The sequence below is a fragment of the Anopheles bellator genome, chromosome 2 (assembly GCF_943735745.2).
Source record: "Anopheles bellator chromosome 2, idAnoBellAS_SP24_06.2, whole genome shotgun sequence".
Taxonomy (NCBI): Eukaryota; Metazoa; Arthropoda; class Insecta; order Diptera; family Culicidae; genus Anopheles; species Anopheles bellator.
This window is the reverse complement of record NC_071286.1, coordinates 82,788,493-82,811,333: the sequence shown is the minus strand read 5'-3', so window position 1 is coordinate 82,811,333 and position 22,841 is coordinate 82,788,493. Positions and strand designations below refer to the sequence as shown.

General features: G+C 51.6%; 2 protein-coding genes across 2 annotated transcripts in view; both read right to left on the bottom strand.

The window, feature by feature from the left end:
• Positions 1–13: 13 nt before the first annotated feature.
• Positions 14–1,431, bottom strand: LOC131208201 (acyl-coenzyme A diphosphatase NUDT19-like). Its single transcript, XM_058200853.1, has 3 exons — positions 1,143–1,431; positions 514–1,068; positions 14–445 (listed from the first exon to the last, which is right to left on the bottom strand). The coding sequence occupies exons 1-3, from the start codon at positions 1,239–1,241 to the stop codon at positions 14–16; spliced, it is 1,086 nt and encodes a 361-aa protein (XP_058056836.1). The 5' UTR covers positions 1,242–1,431.
• Positions 1,432–4,307: 2,876 nt separating this feature from the next.
• LOC131210726 (protein naked cuticle homolog) overlaps positions 4,308–22,841 on the bottom strand; it is a 49,872-nt gene continuing 31,338 nt past the window's right edge. The window contains exons 2-5 of the mRNA XM_058204011.1: positions 12,491–12,966; positions 6,958–7,062; positions 5,714–6,888; positions 4,308–5,148 (exon numbers count right to left, since the gene is read on the bottom strand). Of these exons, the coding sequence (XP_058059994.1) occupies positions 4,308–5,148; positions 5,714–6,888; positions 6,958–7,062; positions 12,491–12,966 (2,597 nt within the window). The remainder of the gene's footprint in view (positions 5,149–5,713; positions 6,889–6,957; positions 7,063–12,490; positions 12,967–22,841) is intronic.

Below are 22,841 nucleotides of genomic sequence, written 5' to 3'. Positions count from 1 at the left end.
CAACTTACCGAAATCAAGCGCACACCTCCGGCAAATGTCGATTGTCTCCAGCCAGATGCAGATGGCCATCGGGCTGTGGTTGGTTGAGAAAGTAGGACTGTCGATGCGTCCCACGATGCTCCACCCGATGGAGCCTTTTCCCCCGTTGCCGCAGCTCTTCCAGGGGTACTGCCCCGAACCGATCCAGATCGGCGTGTTCGGTGATGTGATCGTAATCGTGCGGATAGAGATCATCGCCTGGCAGAACGAACAGCACTCCATCGGCTGCGTTATACTGCACAGGACAGAGTCGCGTCGAACCAAGCCCGTTACGAGTCGCCACGAACCTCGCAATACGATCGATGTCCCGCACGTAGCTGAGTCGGGTCAATTCGTAACACTGTGGTGGTGCCAGCCAGATCTCCTCACGACGATGGGCTTCAAGTAGTGCAGCCGGAGTGTCCCACTGTGCGGAAGAAGACATCATTAGAAAAACAAATTCCTATTTGCCCTGGATCGTCCGATGATACTCACAAAGTGTTCCACTACTTCGTGTGCTTCCGGATAAACTTCCGGTTGTGTGTCGAGTAGCGCGAGATAGAAAGCGGTCTCGAATCGGCGTTTGCGAAACATCGCAGGCGTCAACCAACAGGACCACTCGTACAGATGGAACATATCCGGCACTGTTCCGAGCTCTGTATGGAGCTTCAGGAACGTAGTCTCTCCATCGTGTATCCGGCGCTGCCAATTGGTAACATCGAACGAAGCGAGACACTGGCTAAATGTCCTTTCATGGCCGCCCTTTTCCGGAGTTACCAGCAGAAGACCAAGCTCTTCGAAGGCTTCGCGCAGCGCACATAACCGTAGCGACAGGTTACGGTCTAGTTCTTCGGGTCTTTCGGTACGAAATATGTGCGGCCGAGGACCACGTACATCGGAGAGCGTTCCCAACGCACCTGGCCCCACGCCTCGATCGCTGAAGAAGGTTTTCCAGTCCGGAGAATCATCTTGCTTATCGAAAGCACCACCCGGGAAAACGATGCTGTTGGGCATGAAAGACATCTTGGCCGGCCGCTTGAACACTAGCACCTAACGGAGAAGAGAACAGCCCCATCGTTTGCAATTTATCCGGGTTTCGAGCATTTCTATAGCGCCTTTGTTACCTTGTAGTTGTATTCACTGGTCGACGCGGTGGGTTTTGAGCGTGCAAGGACCAGCAGGGACGCCGAATCACGCCAATATTTGGCAAACTTTCGCAGCATCTTTTTCGCACTGATCTTATACGACACGCGGTTCTATTGTTTCAGTCTTGTTCAGTTCAAGGTCCAGTTTAGGGTTGCGATCAACCGCAGAACATTATGACGTTAGCAAACAGTAAGAAGACAAATCTTATGCAATGAATCACTTTTGATGGTGAAAAATTGAACGAACGACGCTGAGTTTCCTAAATCATTACACAAATTTATCTACAACCTTGCCAAAGCTTAAAACAATTTTAAAGCCTTTCGCGGGACGCAAATTCGCCGACAGCAACAACAGAATTCAGACAGAAAACAGCTGACAGTTGAGCACACTCAAGAAGCGGGCAAATTTAGTACAACGCTTTCAAACCGTTTTACTACAATCCAACGAAACGGCTACTTTTCCAGTGCTACGAATAATAAGCATCTTTTCTCATCGAACAGGCATTAAAACACGCACATCGTTTCTTTTATTTATCGGTATAAACGATTTTGCTCTTTATTCATCTTTTGTGATAATAGTGACTGTAAACGTCGTTTGCCGTTTTTATCTATTGCAGTCGCGCTGAATTCGTATGATCGTTGTTGGCGGGTTTACCAGCCAGGCCTTTCCCTTTCTCGGCAGTCTGATAGTGCTTGGAATCCCATTGGCCAGAGAGAAGGAACGACCTGTCCTTATGTAAATTAAAGGCTTAAAGGGACTAAAATTGTCGACAAAATTTTAATAAATAAATCTTAACCGTATACACCGTACCAAAACAACACGTACATTCTCACTCGTTCACACCGCTAAAACTAGGGGAAAAACTAATCGATAGTAAAACATAACGCTTTCTGTATTGATTGAGGAAAACATTTAGAATGAAGAAAAGCGATACACAGAATGGTAGACGAAAGTTCTGACGGTCGATGCGAAGAACATAAAACTTCGACAGTTTACATCTTTCTTCCGCACGCAATGCGCATTCTGAATTTCTTCCGATAGACCAACAAAAGCATAAGCCACACGACACTGAACCAACTGCAGTCTTTCTTAACATTATTAACCATTTGTCTCCACCGAAAGCTACCGAAATATAAAAGAAAGTCACTCCACTAAAAGCGTACAGTGTGTGGGGTTTGCTTCGAAATCCGTTCTCTTGGCATAGTTTAAATAGACAATTTTTTTCTGCTTCCCCTCTAAATGGCCATCGAAAAGCATTCACTTTCTTGAAACAAAAAATAAGTAAACAACCTTTGCTCGTTTACCCCAAATTTTGCAGCTTTCCTTCTTCTAAATTTAGCTCCATGTTCGTTCCTCATTCAAGAAGTATAACATTAAACTTAAAAACTCTTATAAATGACCTCTCTTCGCTTGTTTTTGTATATAAAATTCGATTACTTCTGCTTGAATTTTGTGAACCGCGTATGTTGCCTAAAATAAGTGTTGTTTTTTTGTTTCTTTATATAATAAAAGTGAAACCTTCCGCAAGAATAATTTTGACCCTAAGCTCTAGCGTGAAATTTTGTCTTAATGTTACACCGACAACCCAAGCTCCTTGCGAATTATTTTTAACCTTTTTTCCATGTGCCTGAATAATCTTAAACGTTTATACCGGAAGAGCGTTTGCCGGAAAGCAACCTTCAAAGCAACGCAGCAGTTAGTGGATGCACGAATAGCCATTGGCGTAACAGTGTGCTAATAGTAGTTTAGGGGGTGGAATTCGGTCGTAAGTGTCAACATAATTTAGCTCTATAGCGGTTGCTGTGTCTGCATCATCGATTTTGGTCATTTAACACCGTACATTAAATTTGAGAAAGAGAGATCAGAAAAAACAAACCAAAAGTTAAACAACGTCCTGCTTATGGGACAGAGCTGGGAAGGGGCGATGCCAGGACAGGATAGGGCACGGGGTGGACTGTACTACAAACAAACACTCATCATTACATCAATTTAATAACATGAAATCAGTCTTGTAAGTTTCGTATTTCCTCCTCTTGCTTCCGTCGCTTGAACGCTCATATCATCGCGTAGAAGGTTTAGTTGTCTTCCCACTTGCGTTACTTTAGAGCCTTCTTCACGATTCTGGTATTGGTCGCTGTATTTACACTGTTGCCATGCGTAAGGAATGAGAGAGGGGACAGATTCAACAGGATTGTGATGAGCGATGGTAGAGCAAATGATTCAGATGATGATGATGATGATGGGCAACAAAAGCGTAGGGAATCAAGGATTGTAGATCAATTCGTAACAAAAGCAAGAACAGATTGGATATCAGTAAAACGAAAATATTCGAGGAAAAGTGATCCGCTCGATCGGCACCATGCACCAGGATCATCAAACAGTAGCGATCGGTGATCTCTTTCTTCTTTCCCTCTTCACTCCTTCTCTCTCTTTCTCTTTCTCTCTCTCTCACTGCCTCATTGATCGTTGAATCGATGATTTGGTTGCAACTAACAAAATAAATAGCACTAACGTCTAGGAAATATTATGTAATAGCAATACTTGTACAACGTCGCCTCCGGGCTAATGTCACGCCGGTCGTGCCACTTTCCGTTCGGTTTCACTTTGATTTTTGTACATCTTTCTTCGTGGGGCCTTTTCTTGCGCGACAACAATAAGCACAAGCGTTGAAGAAACAATGTTCACTTCTTGCGATGGGCGAAGCAAAAGCAACGCGGCCAATAATGTTATCCTCCATAGGTTTGCGAGGAGAATGGTTTAACGAGACGAAAGTAAAAACGATGCGCTCTGTACAGTGGGGCTGTGGGCAATTCTGGAGAAGACTCCAGAAACCACCGGGCAGTGTGTTTCCGGTTCGCACTTACGTTCGACAGGGAAGGATCGCGAGATTCATAAGTACGGAGTTAAGAAGTCCTGGCGTTGAGCGGTTTGAACGCTCGCTAGTGAAAGCAGCAGAACCACCCCGGCGTACAAGTCGACCGTCCGGGACGTTCCCGCAGCGTGGCCACCAGCAATCACGGTGGTGGCACCGGTGGCAGAGGCGGTGAAGGGTGAGACGGGACCGGTGGCTCACAGAGTGCCAACCAGTGACCGGGCGCCTCCACTGGCGCCGGCAACTGTAGATGGGCCGAGTACCACCACGATCAGGACTCGTCGGGATCGTTCTCAAAGTGGTGGTAATGGTGATGGATGTGCTCGTGCACGTACCGATGGACGGCCGTCGTTGAGGCAGCCGATGCTGACGACACGGAGTGCGGTCGACCACCACCTGCAGCAGAGCAGAACCGTTGTTGGTGCTGCTGTGCGTGATGCTGAGGAGACGTTGGCTGAGACTGGGACGATTGTACCTTGCGTTGGTTTGACCGCTGCAAGCCAGGCGCCTCTTCGTCGCCGTCATCCGACATGCGGATCAGATTCTCGCACTCACTCGGATCGGCATTGACCGGTACGGAACCGTACTGCAACTGCACCACCTGTCCAGTGGCACTGACACCAGCAGCGTTTGATTTTTCCTCCGCAATCAGCGCCGAGCGCTGGTGCTGGGTTTTGATGTTCTTCTTCGTGGCGGACGCAATGAGCGATTCCTTGTTGTACACCTTCTTCGGTGTAACGACCGCGATCTCGGCAATATCCTCACTAATCTTGAGGTTCTCCAACAAAAGCTCGGTGGTGAGAAAATTGACCCCAGCAGCCGGCGATGTTTGCTTGCCGCCTGCCGCCGCCACTAGGTCTTCCTTGCTCTTCGAACGCTTCAGCGGGCGCCCCGATGCGGCTAGCAGTTGCACATTGTCATCGGTCAGCTTGCCCTTCGTCACGAGCTTCGGGCTGCGGTGGTCAAGCCACTGTTCGACTTGGTTGATCGACCGCGTCAGCTTCTGTTCGGCCGAGAGATTCGGATACTGCTGGTTGAGAACGGCCGTGCTAAGCTTCACCGGTGTCGGGCGCGCGATGCTAGTCGCTGCCACCGTCATACGGTGGTCCTTCCTTCAGAGGACGTACAGAAAGAAAAACTATTAGCACATTCCAGAGTCACTTCATTTCATCCTGTACCCAAAACAAAATACCCACCTTTTGGCCTTCGAATGATGATGGTGTTGGAGCAAGCGGTTCGGGGTGTGGGTTGCCAGTGGCATCGGTCCCACAGTGCCGGTGATGGCTGTCGTGGCCGCCGTGTGGGTCGCCAAATGTACGGCTGACGCCGTTCCATTGCCACCGCTGGTTGCCGCCGCTGCGGCACAAATCGTTTTGTGGAGGTACGAATCGTAGCCGCACAGATTGGTTGTTTCGTGACCGGCAGCCACCGAGACGAGTGCTGTCGTAGCGGTACCCCCGCACCGCCCTGCGCTGACCTCAATGCCGCGAGCCGCCACCAGAGCAGCGGCCGTCGGGTGGTGGTAGTTGAATAGTACCTGATGCTGATCACCGACCCGGGAAGCTATCGTGTGCGAACGGTGGCGATGTTTCGGTGAACTTTCCATCGCTTTCCTGTTTGCGGACGGAACACAATTAATTAGCACGCTCGTCACTCCAACGATCCCCACGAACCTACCGATTGGGTTGAAAACAGAGACTGTTCTTCACCATACTCTCGCGTATGATCTCGATCAGTTCGCGCCGACACAGCGAGCTCTTCCAGCACTCATCCTGGGCCACCTGCCCGATGACGTTCTCGTAGCAGTTCTCGTTTCCCACCGACAGGCTGCGGGCCCGTGGTCGACCCGCAAAATGTTCGCCGCCCTTCGCCGTTGGCACCACTTTTCGCGAGGAGCGTGTCTTTCGTACGAGCTTTCGCTTTGAGCGGCCGGCAACGACGGCAGCGGTTAGTGCCACCGACGGCGACAAGACCACCGTCTGGAGGGACGGCAACGTGGGGATGCCTGCTGCCTCCTCGCCGATACTACACTCCCGGCACACCAGGGCCGCCGTCGAGGCAGTCGAATGGTTCAATCCGCCGGCACCGACTGACTGTGGCGAAAGCGGACTTCGGCCGCCACCGGTTGTTGCATTGTGCGTCGTCAGCTGTAGCTGCTGCTGCTGCTGAATGTTGCAGCACTTGAGGTTGGCAATGCTTTCGTAAACGTTCTCATGCCCCTGCTGTTGGTGGTGATGCTGCTTAGTGGAATTGGCGTTGTTTAGGGAAACCTTCGCCGCGGTGAGGTTGTTGTGGAACGTCATCGTTTCCGTGACCGGGGTTGCTTCCGAGCTTTTGCTCAGTCCCGTCGAGCGGTGCGCGGGACTCGATGCGTCGCCGGATGCGGCCAACGCGGCCGCTTTGGAAAGATTCGATTCTTTCACCTTGACCGCTGCTGACGACCCAGCGGGAGCACCCGTCGCCACCGCGGACGAAGCGTGATGGTGATGATGGTGATGATGCTGCTGCTGGCCGCCAGTTGGTCCGTTTTTTGGTGGTGTCCCTGCACCGGCGCTACCATTGCCGCCATTGTTGGCTGCCATCGTCCCGGGCTCGGTTCGGTTTCGCAGCATCCGCGGCACGTTCTCCGACGTGTCGCTCCCGTCATCGTCGGAGATGAGCTTCCGTGGCCGGTAGCGACGGCGGGGCGTGATGATGGCTTTTTTTATTGCGGCCGCCGCCGAAGACTTTGTGGCCGATTTGCCGTCCGGCGATACCGTCAGCCGAACGTTGATGGTTTTACTACCGTAATGAGGAACTACTACCGATTTGCCTATGGATTCGTATATTGTAGACACTATGCCGGCAATGTCCTGTGGTGGTAAAAAGATGGCCAAACATTAGTCACGGAACCGAATGCGGGTGTGGGGGGAATGACTTACATCTTTGGTTATTTTTCCGTGGCCATCCAGATCGTACAGAGTGAAGGAAAACTGTAGCGGCTGCGGCTTTTTACCATCTTCCAGCGACACATCGCAAGTGAATTCCTGCGAAGCAAATAGGAACCAGCGATTAGGTGGTGTTTGGAAAACCCAGAAAGGACGAATCATAATTTAGTTTTAGACATTTTTAATCACATAACCACATAAAAATTGTACCGAGCATCGTTTGTGAACAGCAATTAGAATTGCTAATCACGGATATTGACCATGATGCGCAACGGTAAGTGTTGCGTGTTTCGGTAAATTACGGTAATGATACTGTGACCATCGGCAAGAACATCGGCTCTTTGAAGCTATTGCTTTCCGCAATCATTCGCCAATCAATGGTGGCCCCGCCATCGACTTATGATTAGACTGCAACCGGCCGCTGTGCTGCTCGGGCGCCACCGGTGATTGACTGGTTCACAACCCTTGCCAGTCACAGCGACCACACACAGTGTGCTGCTCCACATCGCAATCAGGTTGTTCGCGCTTTGAGGGCTAAAACATCTAAAAGAACCGAGTCCCATCCAGTGATGGTGAAGTGTTCGGAATTGCGACCAACATTTGGGCAAGGTCGTTACCGGCCACCGTGTCTATCGAAAGGTGGAAGGCATTCTCCTTCTCCTAGTTCCCCGCTCGAGGAAAGGTATCACCGACATCGACTGCCGCCCTCTGTCGGTTCCGATAAGATAACAGGGGGGACTTCATTGCGACCGTGCCGTGGTACCCATCACAAAACCTGGGACGCTTGAAATGAGGAGGACACGCTGTCGGCACTTTCCGGTGTATAACCGGTGTAGCGATGGTTCCGGTGTGTGCTTGGCGCGTTTCTCCGGTCCCGGCGCGGTTTATCAGCCGTCTAATTAGCAACGAGCTGCAATAGCGGCTGTACGACAACAGGTCGGCGTGGCGGCGCCTGATAAAGCGCGGCGAATCGATTTTTATTTGCCAGCCACACACATATTGGACACGCTCTGAGGGTGGCCCCCTAGGGACTCTAGTTTTATGAGAAGTTTCCATGAAGCATAGGATCAATCTTTTGGGGGGATTACTTCATTTTGGACACTATTTCCTTAACATCTCGGTTTGATGGATAGATTTGACGGACGAGCAACACTGTACACTGTGGATTGTTCGTGTTTTCTTTGCACATCTTTGCCCATCCGAGCCCAATTTAGAGGGGCAGAGACGGGTGCAGTGCGACATGCGGCATGTGCAAACAGTGATTGCGGATCGTCTCTTTTTTTCGGTGCGAAGCATCGTGCCGTGGTCACAACTCATACAAACCGTAGAAGAAGAAAAAAAAACCGTAAGCTCGGGGATTAACTCGGGGAGGCCATTTCGTGAGTCAACAGAAACGTAAGCCAAACACACTTCCCCTTCTGGGGCGGCCCGCTCGCCCTTCGGGTGGGGATGTGTAGACGACGACGACAAAAAGGAAAGCAATGCTTGGCCGCCAAATCCACGCCGCACCGATCACGGTGTAATCAATCTCCATATAAGACTTATCGCCGTCAGGCGGGACCCGCATCGTTCCCAGGTGTGGAATGTGAATCCGGCGTGAGCCAACATAAAAATAAATGCTGCGAAAGGCAGACGGTTGGGCATGCAATCCGGCGGCTTTACAGCGTAGTTACGGTACGGAAGGTCCATATAAGAAGACGCGAAGGCCACCAGTGAAGATGGTCCTATAATTGTTAACCTTTGGGAACAAACCGACGATGGCGAAAGTGGCGTAGCTTTGGGTGGAAACTTACCAAGTCAGCTAACACAACAGAGCTTTATTCATAAACTATACTACCGATCGGCCTACAGAGCCGTATGCTCGCTAGTTCCATTTTCTTCCAAACACCAACTCTGCCCAGCTCTGAACTACATCGACGCCAGATTATCATCAACCGCGCAAGACATCAATTTCCAGCGTAAGCAGTGAAGACCATCGGCTTCGGCTTTTTCAGGTTACGTAAACGACCCTCTCGCCGTGTCCCCGTGGGCTATCGATAGTGAAGATGTTCAATGAGCACGCATTTTAACGACGATGTCTCGCGGCCTATCGAAATGGCACATCTCCTCGTGAGCCGGCGCTGACAATGCTTCTTGGACAACGCGGACTGTGCCGACCGTCAACTGACCGCCTTCATTAGCGCTCCCTGCTTCTCGGTCCAAGTCCAGCCATTAAGTGGCGCGGTTTATGGGTTTCGCAGCACACCGACCGCGACCACCGGATCACGCTATCTCGTCCTCGAATCGGTTCGACGACGTGCGGCGCATCATTAGCGTCGATCGGAGAGTTGGACGCCGAGCACACGGCACTGCCTGATGGCCAATCGTCACCCGCCCGCTCTAGGGGGCCGCCCTCCCCTACCATTCGATGTGGTCGATAAAACATGGCGCAGATTTGCGCCGGTCCCGTTCAGGGCTTGTATCGACACAGTCCTAAGGTGGCCCATTCTTACGAGCTTACGAACAAGTACAGGTGGCAGCCAACGGCTGGGATTCCGGCTCCCCCCTTTTGGGTCTCCGAGAGTGTGAAAATAATTTCCCGTCCGCGCTCTCGGTTGTTGATGGCACACCCCACCGCAACATGGGCCGTGCGCGTCCATCGTCATAGTTTCGATCTGTCCAATCTCTGCCGACGAAGCGTGGCGGATGAAACTAGTTTGCTTCACTTTTTGTCTTCTGCTCACCTTTCCAAAGATGCCGGTGACGGCGTCGTAATCAAAAGACGCTCCCCGCGAGGAGCAAATGGGAATTTGAATGGAATTCGAATATGACGCCCGAGCGCGCTGTGTCTACGGGATCGCCGAGGGACCACATTCCCCAGACATTTGGCTGGGGCGCCCACCAACCCACCACCACCAACTGCTGGAATGTCTACCTAGTTCCCCACCCCACCGTCCCGACGGTGGGGCAATTTACATAAATTCGATTCGATTCACATCATCCACGCACCACAACAGGACGGTCGCTTGCTTCACGCATGAAGCGATCGACGGCTCGCCGCCAAGCGGGTTGTCGGTTTAAAGTGGAGTTAAATTTTTGTAACCGGTCAGCGTGGCCGGTTCAGTCGAGGCAAAGAGGTGTTCATTTTCTGACAACAAAAACCCCCCGATTTGATGCAAAAATGGAACCACAAAAAGGTAGAAAATGTTTATTTTAATTGATAAATCGAAAGCAACACATAAATGTGGAGCATAGAAATAGGTTTAAAAAGGATCTAAACACGTAAGCGTCCCTTTTCCCGTTAAAGACATACGAATAGGGTTGGTCGGTTCGAGGTCTACATGACGTCGTTGCTCGAGTTTATCAATGAATCGTTCCATCGATCGGCCACTCGCTTTCGCTCGGCCCGGGATTTAATCACCCGGGTCACTTCCGTGGGTCGCGCGCCGTCTGATTTCACCTTCACCTTTTCGCATCACCCGCCGGGCAGCATTCATTACTTGGCTGGCCTGAGCAGACAGACTCGCAGTGTTAGACTCTTCGGTCTGCCGTCTTGTTTGCCGGATGTTTCACCAAACAACAACGACGAGAGAGAGCGGGAGCACGGCGTCAACAAGAAACAATCGTCATTCAAAGATGGCGGCCGCCGACCGTATGGCGGAAAAATAATTTCGAATAACGTTCCCCAGGCCCGGGCTGTTGGCCGGCGGGCGGGCGGGTTCGGGGAGGGAAAATAAATAAATCAAAACATCGTGCGTACCTCCACCTCCGATCCAATCCGCGGTTCAATCAACAAACACATCCGCACTCACACAGACACTATTGCCGATTTGCCGTCCTCTCGCCGCTTCCTTTAAAGCAGTCGCCGCCACGCGGTTGACGGGCCTCCACCGGTCTGGATGCCGCCGCCGTGTCCGTGGTGGCCCCCCATGTCCTCTGCGATTGCGATCCTCCACCTTGCGCTTGGCGGTGGCGGTCGACATCACACGGCACCCCCGGTGATAAGAGCGCCGTTGTCAAACGAATGAACCACCCCCCCGGCCGAGTGTACCGCCTTCCTCCTCCCCGGATGACAACACACACTGACAGCTAGATACACCATCTCGCGGGTCGATGCCGTCGCCGGACGACGACGCCGACAGATGAATTGGACTTGCTTGGTCCAAGCAAATACCCTTCCCGGACTCGGGGCGCGTCCTTCGAAATAACGGACCCGTGCCGCGCGGTCGACTCACTTCAAACCGCGGCTCGCGCTCCTCGACCCAGTCGGGTGGATTGATAGGTGTCTAGCATCATCCTTGCAGACTTGGCTTGGGTTTCTTGGGTTTAAACGAATCATATAGCACAAGAAATGTCTCGCCAAGCGCCAGACCGACCAATAAATCGCGCAGAAAGCACAGACAATTCAATTCTGCTAGTCTGAACGCAGCTCAAGTAGTTGCCATTGTTTCGTTGACTTTTATTACATTTCGATGATAGACTTGACCAATAAACAGATTGTTGAACAGGTAAACCAACAATGAGAAGACAAACTTGAACAGATCTCTCGAAATTATTACTTTCCGTTAGAGAAAAACCTAGCCTGGCGAGAAACTTATCAATCCACCACTCTCCACGGCACGCCACGCAGCATGAATGTCTGGCGTACATCGGGGCCCACCTTATCTGCTGCCCTCACCGCTGGCCCTATGCCTCGTCGAACCCTACAGCAAGCCCCTGCGCGCTGGCGGCCCTCGCTCGGTCGCGGTCATGTTGATCGCGGGGCGATGCGACGCGATGCGCCGCGTCGCGCGGCATGTACTCATTGAATGAATGTAATCGCGAATCATAAAAAGTAGTACAATAAATCGGCAAACTTCAAACGGCCAGCCGCGGCCAGCGCTACGGACCGGTGCGCTATGTTGATCGACCCTAGCGGGCGCGTATGAAAGGAAACCAGCACAAAAAAAAACATAAATAACCACAACCCGTCGCGGGATCGGGTCTCTAGAAGCGTGCGCACGCGATAACCGAACCGCGCGCGGCGGATTCGCGGTCACGCCGGCATTGATTTCAAGCGAGAGGCCGGACAGAGAGAATAGGACACCGAGGGAGGCGGGCGGGTGTGTGGTGGCATAAATCTATATTCCGTGCGCTTCTTTTTCCGCTCGATTAGAGCCAATCGAGCGAGAGCCAGCAGAAATCAAAGGCCGAAAGGGGTGCCCTCTGACAGGTTGGAGAGTAACCGTTTTGCATGGCACACGGTGGACGGAAAGCATCGACAAGACCGCGTCATAACGGACGCGACCAGATAAGGATAAGCAATTGCGACAAAAGGGGGGCCGGGGACCCTGTCCCAGTCAGGTTATTGCTTTTTTTTATAGGAATGTACGACCTGGAAGGCGATTTTGTGTAGGTCAAGAAACAGTCAAAGGCTGCGGTTTGACACAGTCATGATTCAAGACAGCGACCTGAGAACCAATACACGAAGTCAATCTGAATCCAGAAGCAGGACTATTCGCATTATGCTGATGGTTAGATTAGGTGACATAACCAGCGATCGACCTACCTCCAGTCGCACCCGATCGGGATCGCTCCGGATGGTGGCGGCCGTTGTGTTCATTGTGTTGGTCCCACCTCCGGAACCACCGGCCGCAACCACTGCCTTCCCGGAGCACTTGCGCAGGCCATCCTTCTGCGATTTACTGTGCTGATGTTGTTGTTGCTGCTGCTGCTGCTGCTGCTGTTGCTGTTGGTGATGATGGGAGAGCGCTGAGTGTTGATTAGATTGCTGCTGCTGCTGGGCGGCCGCCATCGTCCCGAGATGCTGATGATGGGCCTGCTGCACGTGATGGTGGTGATGGTGAGGGTGATGATGCTGACCACCTTTGCCACCGGTCGGCCCACCCCCGGTGGAGGACGACTTAACCTTCAGCATCTGCTCGCGGTCACTGGTCAGCAGCAGATCGGGCGGGGCGCTACACGCCGACGGAGCCCGTCCCTGGTAGATGAGCTCCTCCGAGTCGGTCGCACATTCTTGCAGCACTGTTAATAGAACCAACCAGAGAGAGAGAAAGAGACCGTGTTAATAGCTTCTTTCTAATTTTCAAGCAAATTTTCTAAGTACAGGGACCGATCGCAGCGAACGGAAACGGTTTGTTTGTCCGGAAGAGAGACGATCGTCCGGATGTGAACTCGTTTGAAGGCAAACATGAAAGTGTTTGCGGGAAAGAAATATCAAAGCGCTCCGATTTCCGTGCGCTGATCGTTCGGTGGCCGACGGGCGCCGCCGCCGCCGCTAATGTTCTTAATTTTCTTCGCGCACACATCGCCAGCCAGTAAAGAGTCGAACCCATTATCCCGTTGGTTTTCACTCCTTCCGAGGACACGGACGGAATGTGCCAGCCTCCCATGAAGGCCAGCCAACTCCGGCCCGGCCCGGCCCGGCACAGCACTTAGTGCGCTTTGATCTTCAAACGGATGCTGCCACACACGCGAGGGGGACGCAATTTTCGCGTTCCTTGCCCGAAGATCGTCATCGAGGCGTTTACGAGAAACCACTGGCGACGGCAGCGCGTGAAGGCTTTCGGCACGTCACGAGATATTTACAAACCGGCGATCCGCCGGCTCACGGCTCGACACAACACTTTTCCACTCGTTAATGGATTCTATTTTTCCGTCCAACGCTGCCCAGCTGCCGTCGTCGTCGTCGTCGTCGCCGACGGTCGAAAGAATCTTCCAATTTGGGGCGAGCGGGCGGTCGAATCTCTTTGAAGATCAAAACAACGCAGTCCGCGACAGAGCAGTAGGGAAGAAAGGGAAAACCGAGAACCGGGCGTTTTCCGTGAGGAGTTTTTCCCAAAGTAAAGTGGTTTGGCGTAAATACAAGTGTAGCTTTTAATTGCCGTCCGTTCGGGTGACATTTCACGCGCACAGTGTCTTTGTTTCGTTGAAATTGGAACGCAAGCCACAAGGGAAGGAACACAACACACTTCTAGAGGACCTACCTAGTTAGTGCCCAACGTTCCTCAGAACGAAACATAATTTGTGAGTCATAGAGTCGCGCTGCAGAAGCTTGCGAAAACCGAGCGACCCTTTCTTTCACGTGCTATCTGCGTCACATTGCGTGTGTATTTCGTAATCTTCACTTTGGTGTGTCCGGATTGTCCCGAAAACTCCGACGAGATGACAGCCGATTGCGTGGATGTCAATCAACACGATTTTCCCAGGCGACGATATTTTATTTTCCCGGCTTTCAAAGTAATGTGTTGGCAGCGGCCATCAAACAACCCGGCCTAAGGGGGTGCCAGATCAAAGGAATCGGACCGGGCGGCCAACGAACCGGGAGCGACGTTTGTTCCATCCGGTTCCGGCCAGCCCCAAAAACGGATCGGTACCAATTGGGGCTCAACTCACAAGCCGCGATCACCACCAACTTAGCGAGTGCATCGCGAAGACTCAAAAGCCACTGGTGTCAAGTTTTGCCGCTCGGAAAACGCAAAACCGCCTCTCGATATGCGATCCCACATCAAACGGCAGAACTGTTCCATTCCAATCCGTGCAGCAAACGGTTTCGAACCGAACTCTTCCCAGTTTAGGTGTCGGGGGGCCGCCGCGTGTTTGGAAGGATCCTGTTACATTTTCCCAACTGGGAACGGGAAAGCTTTGAAGTAGCACATCTCTTTCCTGGAAAAAAAATCCCTTTCAAACTGTAGTTTACGAGATGTGTTATCGTAAATACTGGGTTCCGACGGATATCACGGCAAAGGTTTAACAAATTAAATTTCTCGCTGAAAGTCACAGTTACAAAGAGGAACAGCGAAAAGCCCTCGACGGTTCGGCCGACGAGACACGAAAGTAAAGCACCACTTCGCAATCAATTTACGAGTACACACCTCTCGATCGATACCTCATTTGACTGATCCCGAATAATTCCACTCAATTTCCGCATTTCCCATGCATCCCCCGATTTCCACGTTTTTCCACCTTAATATTAATGCTACATGGGATCCGTGGAGAGGGGCCTTATCGGAAATTGCCAGCTCTGGCTGATGAACTGCAGAAACACAGCACAGGTCGAACAGGCTCCAGGGCCGATTGAGGAAAATTTATCTCCAAATGAAATGTTTAATTAAAATTTAAATTGAACCGCCAAAAACATGCATCTCCCGGAATTGCTGTGGGGTCTAAGCTGGCCACATACACGGCGCGCACACACAGCAGGGCGGGAATTCACCATCCCGGTGCAGCAAATCTGGACAAAGTCCGAGAGCGAGAGAGAGACAGAGAGCGTACATAAAGTGGTCAAATTGGCCCGGAAAAGTGGCCGTAAATTGCGATTCGCTGCATGGCAGGGCGCCGGACGCCGGACACAGGGGGGCCAAATTGAAAGAATCGAATCAAATTGATATTTAAATCTCTCCCGGCTGTCCGTCGGTTCCGAGAAATGCTGCCAAAAATATCCTTTTGTCGGTGAACGGTGAGGATATCCCGGGATTCACCCAACCGAAACCCTGCCCCGGGTTTGTCGAAATATCGATTGGTGCGCCGTGTTGCAACGGGGCGGACGTGATTGGTATCCTCAACGAAGGATTAGAAGTACCTTTTGGGCGAACAACTTTCGTGCCCCACGAATGGAGTGCATTCTCGCCACACATGAATGGACCCCTTCGCAGAGGGAAACAGAGGTGCTCACATCGACAGTAAAACCCTCAGAATGCCGCCTGCGAAATCTGTGCACCATCAGCGCCGGCATTCATCAACCGACCAGCCACGTCGACACGACGTGATAACGATTGGGGGTTTTGGTTCTGGCCTCGAACGAAGCCGACAGGCAGACAGACGGACGCGCGCTGGCACAGGATTTCCGTTTTTTGACACTCCACTTAATCGGATTTGTGGCAAGGGTTTTATTCTGGGACCCCGGTTAGTTGGCGAAGGACTTGAGGCTCGGTTCGAGTTGACAGAGACTCGCTCAACCATTGCGCTGCCACTGGGGTACCGGAGATAGCGTATGTTTAAATGTAAAAAGGACTCAAAAAAGAGGTAGATGAGGCAGTTGGCAAAAACATCATTCATCCGACCATCATGGGGGGAGGCATGTGGTGAGCGTGGAGCGCATTCGGACTGTTTAATTAAATCCGGCAAAGTCACACACGAATCACCGGACACTGGAGCCGAACATTCGAACATTAGAAAATGCCGGGTGAAGCGCAGAGACGGTGTGTGAAATCATTTTACGACCCATCGACCAGATCCCAAACCACCAGACCAGGCATGATACCACCTGACGTGCTACCAAGTCTTTCGGATTGGCCAATCCCCCCCGACGACCACATTCATTTACTGCCACGAGGTAATAAAACGTATCGATTTTTGGGCAGCCCACGAACCGGACACCGATCGGCACAATTTGAATTTTCAATTTCAGCCCGAAGGTGCCAAATCGATTTGGCACCGGCCGAAAACGAAGCAACCACAACAACCTCCCGCCTTAAAGGTGCCGCGACGGCACTTGAGCGAAGTCGTGGCATAAATTTACACCAAACAGCAGCTGTCAGCTCGTAAAGCAGAATTGATTGTAATTGTTTCACGGACAAACGGAAGGATCGTCGCGCACGAGTAATTGGGCAGCAAGCAAATCCGGCACACAAATGGCACATAATGTTTCACGCTTTACCATAGCGGACATCAAACGGAGGAACATCCCCAAAAAAGGCGGCGGCACTCTGCATGGCTGGATAAATAGCTTTCCAGACATTCTGCGCGCGGAGCATCACTGCTGAAGAGATCAAACGAACCCGCGGTGACAGCTGCACGGCCGAAACTCAAAACGGGGCCACAGACCGATGTCGCATAGAGGTCCCTCCTCGGGGCGGCCAGCCATTTTATTTCCGATTTGCTGCTTTCGATCTTTCATCTTACGGCGGCGCAATAAACCACACGCCAGAGCAGAGACGTAAAGTGCCATCGACGGTGGTCGACTAGACCGGGGAACCGGGAACGCTATAGCAATCCTAGAGCAAAAGTCGGTCCATTTTTTGGTTCTCTCCGATTGATGATGACGTTTGCTCCACACAGCCCCACAGAGCGAACCCGCGCTTCTCGAAGACTAATGGCCAACATGTCAGCACTTCACAGGCAAACGAATCGCCCGCCGGTTCACGGTTCGATAAATGTCACCATCTGTGGCTGGTGATGGAAGCGACAACCGCCAGAGGGCCGACGATGGTTCTGGGGACTTTGTTGGCGGGCGGGTTTTGAAGATCGGCCGGAACACCGAACATGTGGCCAGAATTGAGCACCGAAAGTCGCGCAACAATCGTTTGTAAAAACCAGCGAAACAGAGAATTCTACAAAACGGTGCCCCACAGGGATGATGTATGATCGCCGTCGGTGCGAAATGGCAGTTTGCAGATGTTGGTTCCGTTGGAGCGGCAAGCCAACCGCGTGCGATGCAACGATGCGCACCGCGAGCTGAATCAAAGAAAACGCCAGTCTTGGCGATGAACATTACAATTACACTTTGTGGAGTGAAAAAGGCCGATTTTCTGTTGCTTTCCATGGGTCCTGGTCGCTGCCAGCGGGAGCTTCATGCCTATGTTCATGGGAGCTTCATGCCTACGTTTTCGGTGGACCTTTGCAAGGCATTTTAATGGCGCCTTGTACGCTCTGCTGCATTAGTGGCCGCCATTGGCACCTAACACGGGATCTTGGGAAGAATCTTGCTGTGTCAACTGTTTTCAAATAACTTACCAACAGTGGTGCTTTAAAAAGAAGAAGGTTGCCATCAAGACGGAGCCATTAAAACCATTTATCTCCTTCCGAGCAGCAACACCTACCGCCCTGCTGCTGTCACGACCTTCTTCTTCCAGTCGGTTGCATCTAAAAAAGCCCGGTTCGGAATCCGTTTTAAGTGGGCCGAAAAAAGTGAAACATTTTACAGCACACTCTCGAGGAGCCTCCGCGGGCGACCAGTAGCGCGGGACACCATTTCTCAAGTGGACTCTCTCGCTTACGGCGACCAGATTGCCCGGTCTGGAATTTCGATGGATGTCACACACTTGAGCCACGAGTGAACACGCCAACGAAACTAACTTTCCAACTAACGTTTTCCGGCCACGTAGAGAGCGAGCGAGACAGCGGGCAAAAACCCAATAAACCACAAAACACTCTAAATATCTATCTTCTATCCGTCTCGTCAAAACACCGCTCTTGCTCTTGGGAAAATGGGTGCCGACGGAAGCGAGGTGGCCGCGGCAACGGTAGCATACCGGAGATTGAGTATGGTATGATCTTTACCGCTTCGGTTTCGAAAAACGGGGGCATCGAACATTAGGCACTTCAACGAGCGTGCCTAGGCCAAGCGCACAGGATTAACGGACGCCTTACTAATCTTCTTCTTTGCTTGAACCGCTCTCAAGTGCCTGCAAAGGACCTTCGTCGTTCCCAGATTTCCCGGGGCCCATTCTTTTCGGGTTTTCACAAAATATTCACATTCCACGAAAGTTGCACGAATAAAAACTTAAGGCCACGACACGACGGTGAAATATTAGGTTTCGTTCCCCACGCGGAGTGTCCCGTGAACATGTCCGGCACTCTCTACCCAACAGTGTGTCCAAACATTTCCATCTTCACGCTTTTCCTGATGGCAAATGTCACCGTTGGCTGCCCTGCCCTGTACACTATTTTCGTGCTTAAAAAAACAAAATCATCTCCGTGCCGAGCCGTGACGAGCGTACGCGAGGAACAGGACGCCAGCCAGCTAGAGTCACGGTTTTGGATGTGAGAATTAATCAAAATGTGTGTCACGCACGTCAACAGCCACGGCGAGGTGCAGATGCACCGGGATGCACCACCACGATGCTCTCTCTCTCTCTCTCTCTTTCGGGCCAGATATTTTGACGGTGGTGCATTTGTCTAGTTCACTGACGCTAGGTTTATGGCAAGATTTATGGTGAACGTTGGTCGAATCGCGCGATTATGTCCCGGAAAGTGGACCAGCCAGGACCATCAATCAATGTTTCTGCCCAACTCTCTCTCTCTCTCTGACATTTTTTAAGTTTGGAGCATTTTTACAAAAACTCTTATCGTCCGTTTTGGAAAGATCTCAAACAAGCTAGCTACGAAAGACTCATTCTGTTCGGAATGCACCTTGTGGTCGGTGTACCTTGGCCCACACTAAATTTTGCCGAACAGCGCAACAGACGAGCGGGGTCGACGAGACGGCGGCAAACATAATTGGCCGCCCTCCGCTGCCAAAAGACCTATCATCATCCGTGCCAGTTCGTGCGCCATTTTCGATGCCCTCCAAAGGTTCGTTCACTCACGTAGCGATGTTTTTTTTGTATGCTGCCTTATGTTTGATCGACGTGCAATTCTATCTCCTCACGACGCTGGGCGGGCGCCGTGTCGTGGGTTCTCCCTCGAGTGTCATTCACTGTTACCATCGTCATCATCATCATCCGTTGGGCCCATGGATTCAATTCCATCACCCAGCGGCGAGGGGGTCCACCACTGATTGCATCCGCGAGATTGTGCGCGAAATCCTTCCGCGTTCTGCTGACCGAATGGACCCATTTTTTCTTCTTCTTTCACCAACTTTTATTGGCCAGTCGTGACGCAACTCGTGGAGAGGCACACCATAGACCGGTCTCGGGACCGTTACATTTAATCAAACCATCATCAAGCGTTTTTATGGCATCCCATGGCCCATACTTTCGCCCGGCCCGAAACGCGGGAGGGGAAAGAAACTCATCGCGAGCATCAAATCGTTACCACCGCCGCCCTGAGGACAACACCGCTGCCACCGACCGTTAACCTACCGCGCAAAATGTCATTCACGACCACAGTGCCATGCCAGCGAACAACAATCGCAAGCGGCAACAACAAACCGCGGGTCGTGAGTTGGTCGTAAAATAAAGTATTATGAAAGGAAGAAGAAAAGCAACAAATCCGCCTCCCAGCGGCCGGCCATTTTTACGATCGGCGCACAACGATGGTGCACTGGCGGCGCTGCACACAATTGCATTGGCTAAAGAAGCAAACAAAAAAAAAGAGGAATACGGCCGTAAAACCCAGCCGAAAGAAATTAGCATTCGAAAGCATTAAAATTAAAACGCCCAAAATGAAGCTCTAATGAAGCCGCGAAATTCACACCTTTCCTTCGGTCGGAGCGCTCGCCCCCCCCCAGAGCAGATCATGTTTAAGGCAGGCGGCACTGTGACACTGTCGGGCCTGACGACACCCGGAACGGAATCCACGTTTCACACCTCTCGCTAATTAGTGGCCCCGGCTGGGGGTTGCTGCAATCCACACCGCAGCGCACCTCGCACCATCACAACTCATCGAAGGACCGTCCGCCGACTGCTGGGCCACTAATTAACTGCTAATTTAATAAGCGATCGGTGGTGCGGCACTTATCGCGAACTGATTACGATCGAAGTTTGAGGTGATAAAAAAAATGGAAACGATTTGTTATTATCACCCTTCTCCCGGGGCTGTCACAAGATAAACGTTGAGCCGCTGAGGGTCCGTCCCAAGGTTCTTTCGGAGCTACGGAGGCTCATTCGTTGCAAAATGCCAATTTGTCTTCACATTTTTGGTGGTCGGTAATTTGTTTTCGTCCTGCTTTTCGGTGACGCACCACGGCACCAAAAAAAACAGGAAAACAATTATGCTGGCGTCATAAATGGTAAATGGAACCGAAACAAAAACGCAGCACCACGATTGATGGCCATCATCATCACACACCGTGTGTGGAGAGGTGTGCTGGTGGTCACAACCCGCCATCGGTCGCCGGTGTCCGGGTCATAAGTTTTCGGAACGCTCGGTGCGTAGTAATGAAGGGAGGAAGAAGAACCACTCATCTGGCCCCCCTCAACCTAGCAACATAACTTAAAAATCCACACGCGAGCGACCGCGCGAAGGAAAAGAAAGTATTTAATTTAAGCAAGCGAAGGAACACGATGAAATATGAGATGCAATTCGGTTGTTGGCAGCACCGCCCGGTTGGCGTGGCGCCGCACGACGGTGACCGGCGCTGGACGTGACGTTAATGGTGACAGCACCGCGAAGGACCGCGACGCCGCCGGTGAGTGATGTGAATCGCGGATGACCCGAGCGAAAGAGGCACGGAAATTGCGTGAAATTGAATCCACCTCCGGGGGCCTCCAGGATACTTCTCTCGCTCTCTTCGATCGTTCCGGGTGATAGTCAGTTTGCGGGCTTAATGAAATTAGTGTCAGCCTTTCGTCGGTCTTGTACCGTTGCCCGGGACCACCGCCAAGCGACATTACCGTTCGTTCGCAGTGGCCGGTGTGACGTATGACACAATCCCACCGGTGTCACCATTAGCCGGAAATGAAGGACGACAAGTGCGTGCGAGGTGCCCCCGGTTTTTCTTCGTCCACTTTTCGGTACTTTAGAGTTGAAGCTCGGGGATGGGCTCGATTATTAAAATATTAACCGGTCGTGATTCCAAAAAGGGACACGCTGGAACTAATCCCTTGCCTTTACTCGACTCACGGAACAATCATTCGCCGTGAATCGAGGACACACACATAGTGAACCCGTCGTTTGTCTCGCGTAGCCACAGGAAAGGGACAGCAGGCAGACGCGATCGCGCTCACTTCAAACGGATCCCGGCGAATGGATTGGTGGTAAGATGGCCGCCGCCGCCGCCACACAGGAGATTATAGCTTTCTAGCTGCGTGCGGCATCGTGTGTGAGCCTTTTTAAATGGCGGTGAACGTAAACCGCGACGGCCACAAAAGCTCGTCCGCAGACGAAGCCATCCCCTCTCGTTAGGTTCTTTTATTCGTTTTCCTTCCAGCTCTCTGTCTCTATGTGTGTCTCTCTGTCATTCTTCTTGTTGCCGGTTCAAAGAGCCGGTTCGCGGTTCTCGGGGTGGTGTGTGAAGTGGCCGCCCGAAACCGCACCGGCACAGGTGATGGAGCCCAGGCCGCGCCGTCCGTGCCGCCGCTGCCGTCGGTAAAGCGAGAAGCGAGAAGCTAATGAGACGGCTAAATGGGCTTTTATGGGGTGGAGAAATAATCTCCACACTGTTCCCTGCAGTCCCAGCGGCCACAGGCCGGACCCTTTTTGTCTTTCGTGCCTTTTTTCTTTCTTTTTCGCTCTCTTCCCTTAAGCCGATTGCGACGACGGCTGACGATGATTTATTAGGCGCATCCACGCACTCTGGGCCCTGTATTCAGATGTGCCCGTCTACGTGCATGTATGTGTGCCAGCACACACAATAGAGTCTTGGACTAAGCCGATGAAGGATTCGGAATGATGAAAAGCTTTCAGTCAGGCGCGCGGGACCCTTTGCGGGTTCTTCGGGAATTCGAAAAACACGTTACCCTTACGAAAGGCTTACAGTTCACCGACGATGGAGTGGAGGCAGATTTGTTTAAAAACATGTTTCAGCTGTACAATTAACCGATTCACCTACTTCAACCTTCTTATTTGACGTTTCATTTCATTTGTCGTTTTGGATGCCAAAAGCAAAAACAGCAAATCCTACCATACGATTACTCTAACGTCTTACGCAGGAGCATCATGTGACCCGTAGTGTCCTAGAAAGATTGTAGTTCGAGGTTTTGAAACCGGTGTAACCAAAACTTATGCTCACATTTACATTTGATTCCCATTCATCATTCGCAAAATCGAAAGCAGATCGACCTTAAACGAACCGGCACAACATTGTTACTAGTTCCGATACGAGCGCCCCCCGTTTGGCTCCCACAGTATGGAGAGATTTAATCAAAAATTCAAATTCGACCAGCACCCACCAAAAGGGTTCGTCCATAAATCATGATGCGGCAGGTGATGCGCGTGTAATGGTAATAAAAAAGCAAAGAAAATATACTGATTTATGATAGTCCGAAGCGCTCGTTACACTAAATCATCGACCGGTG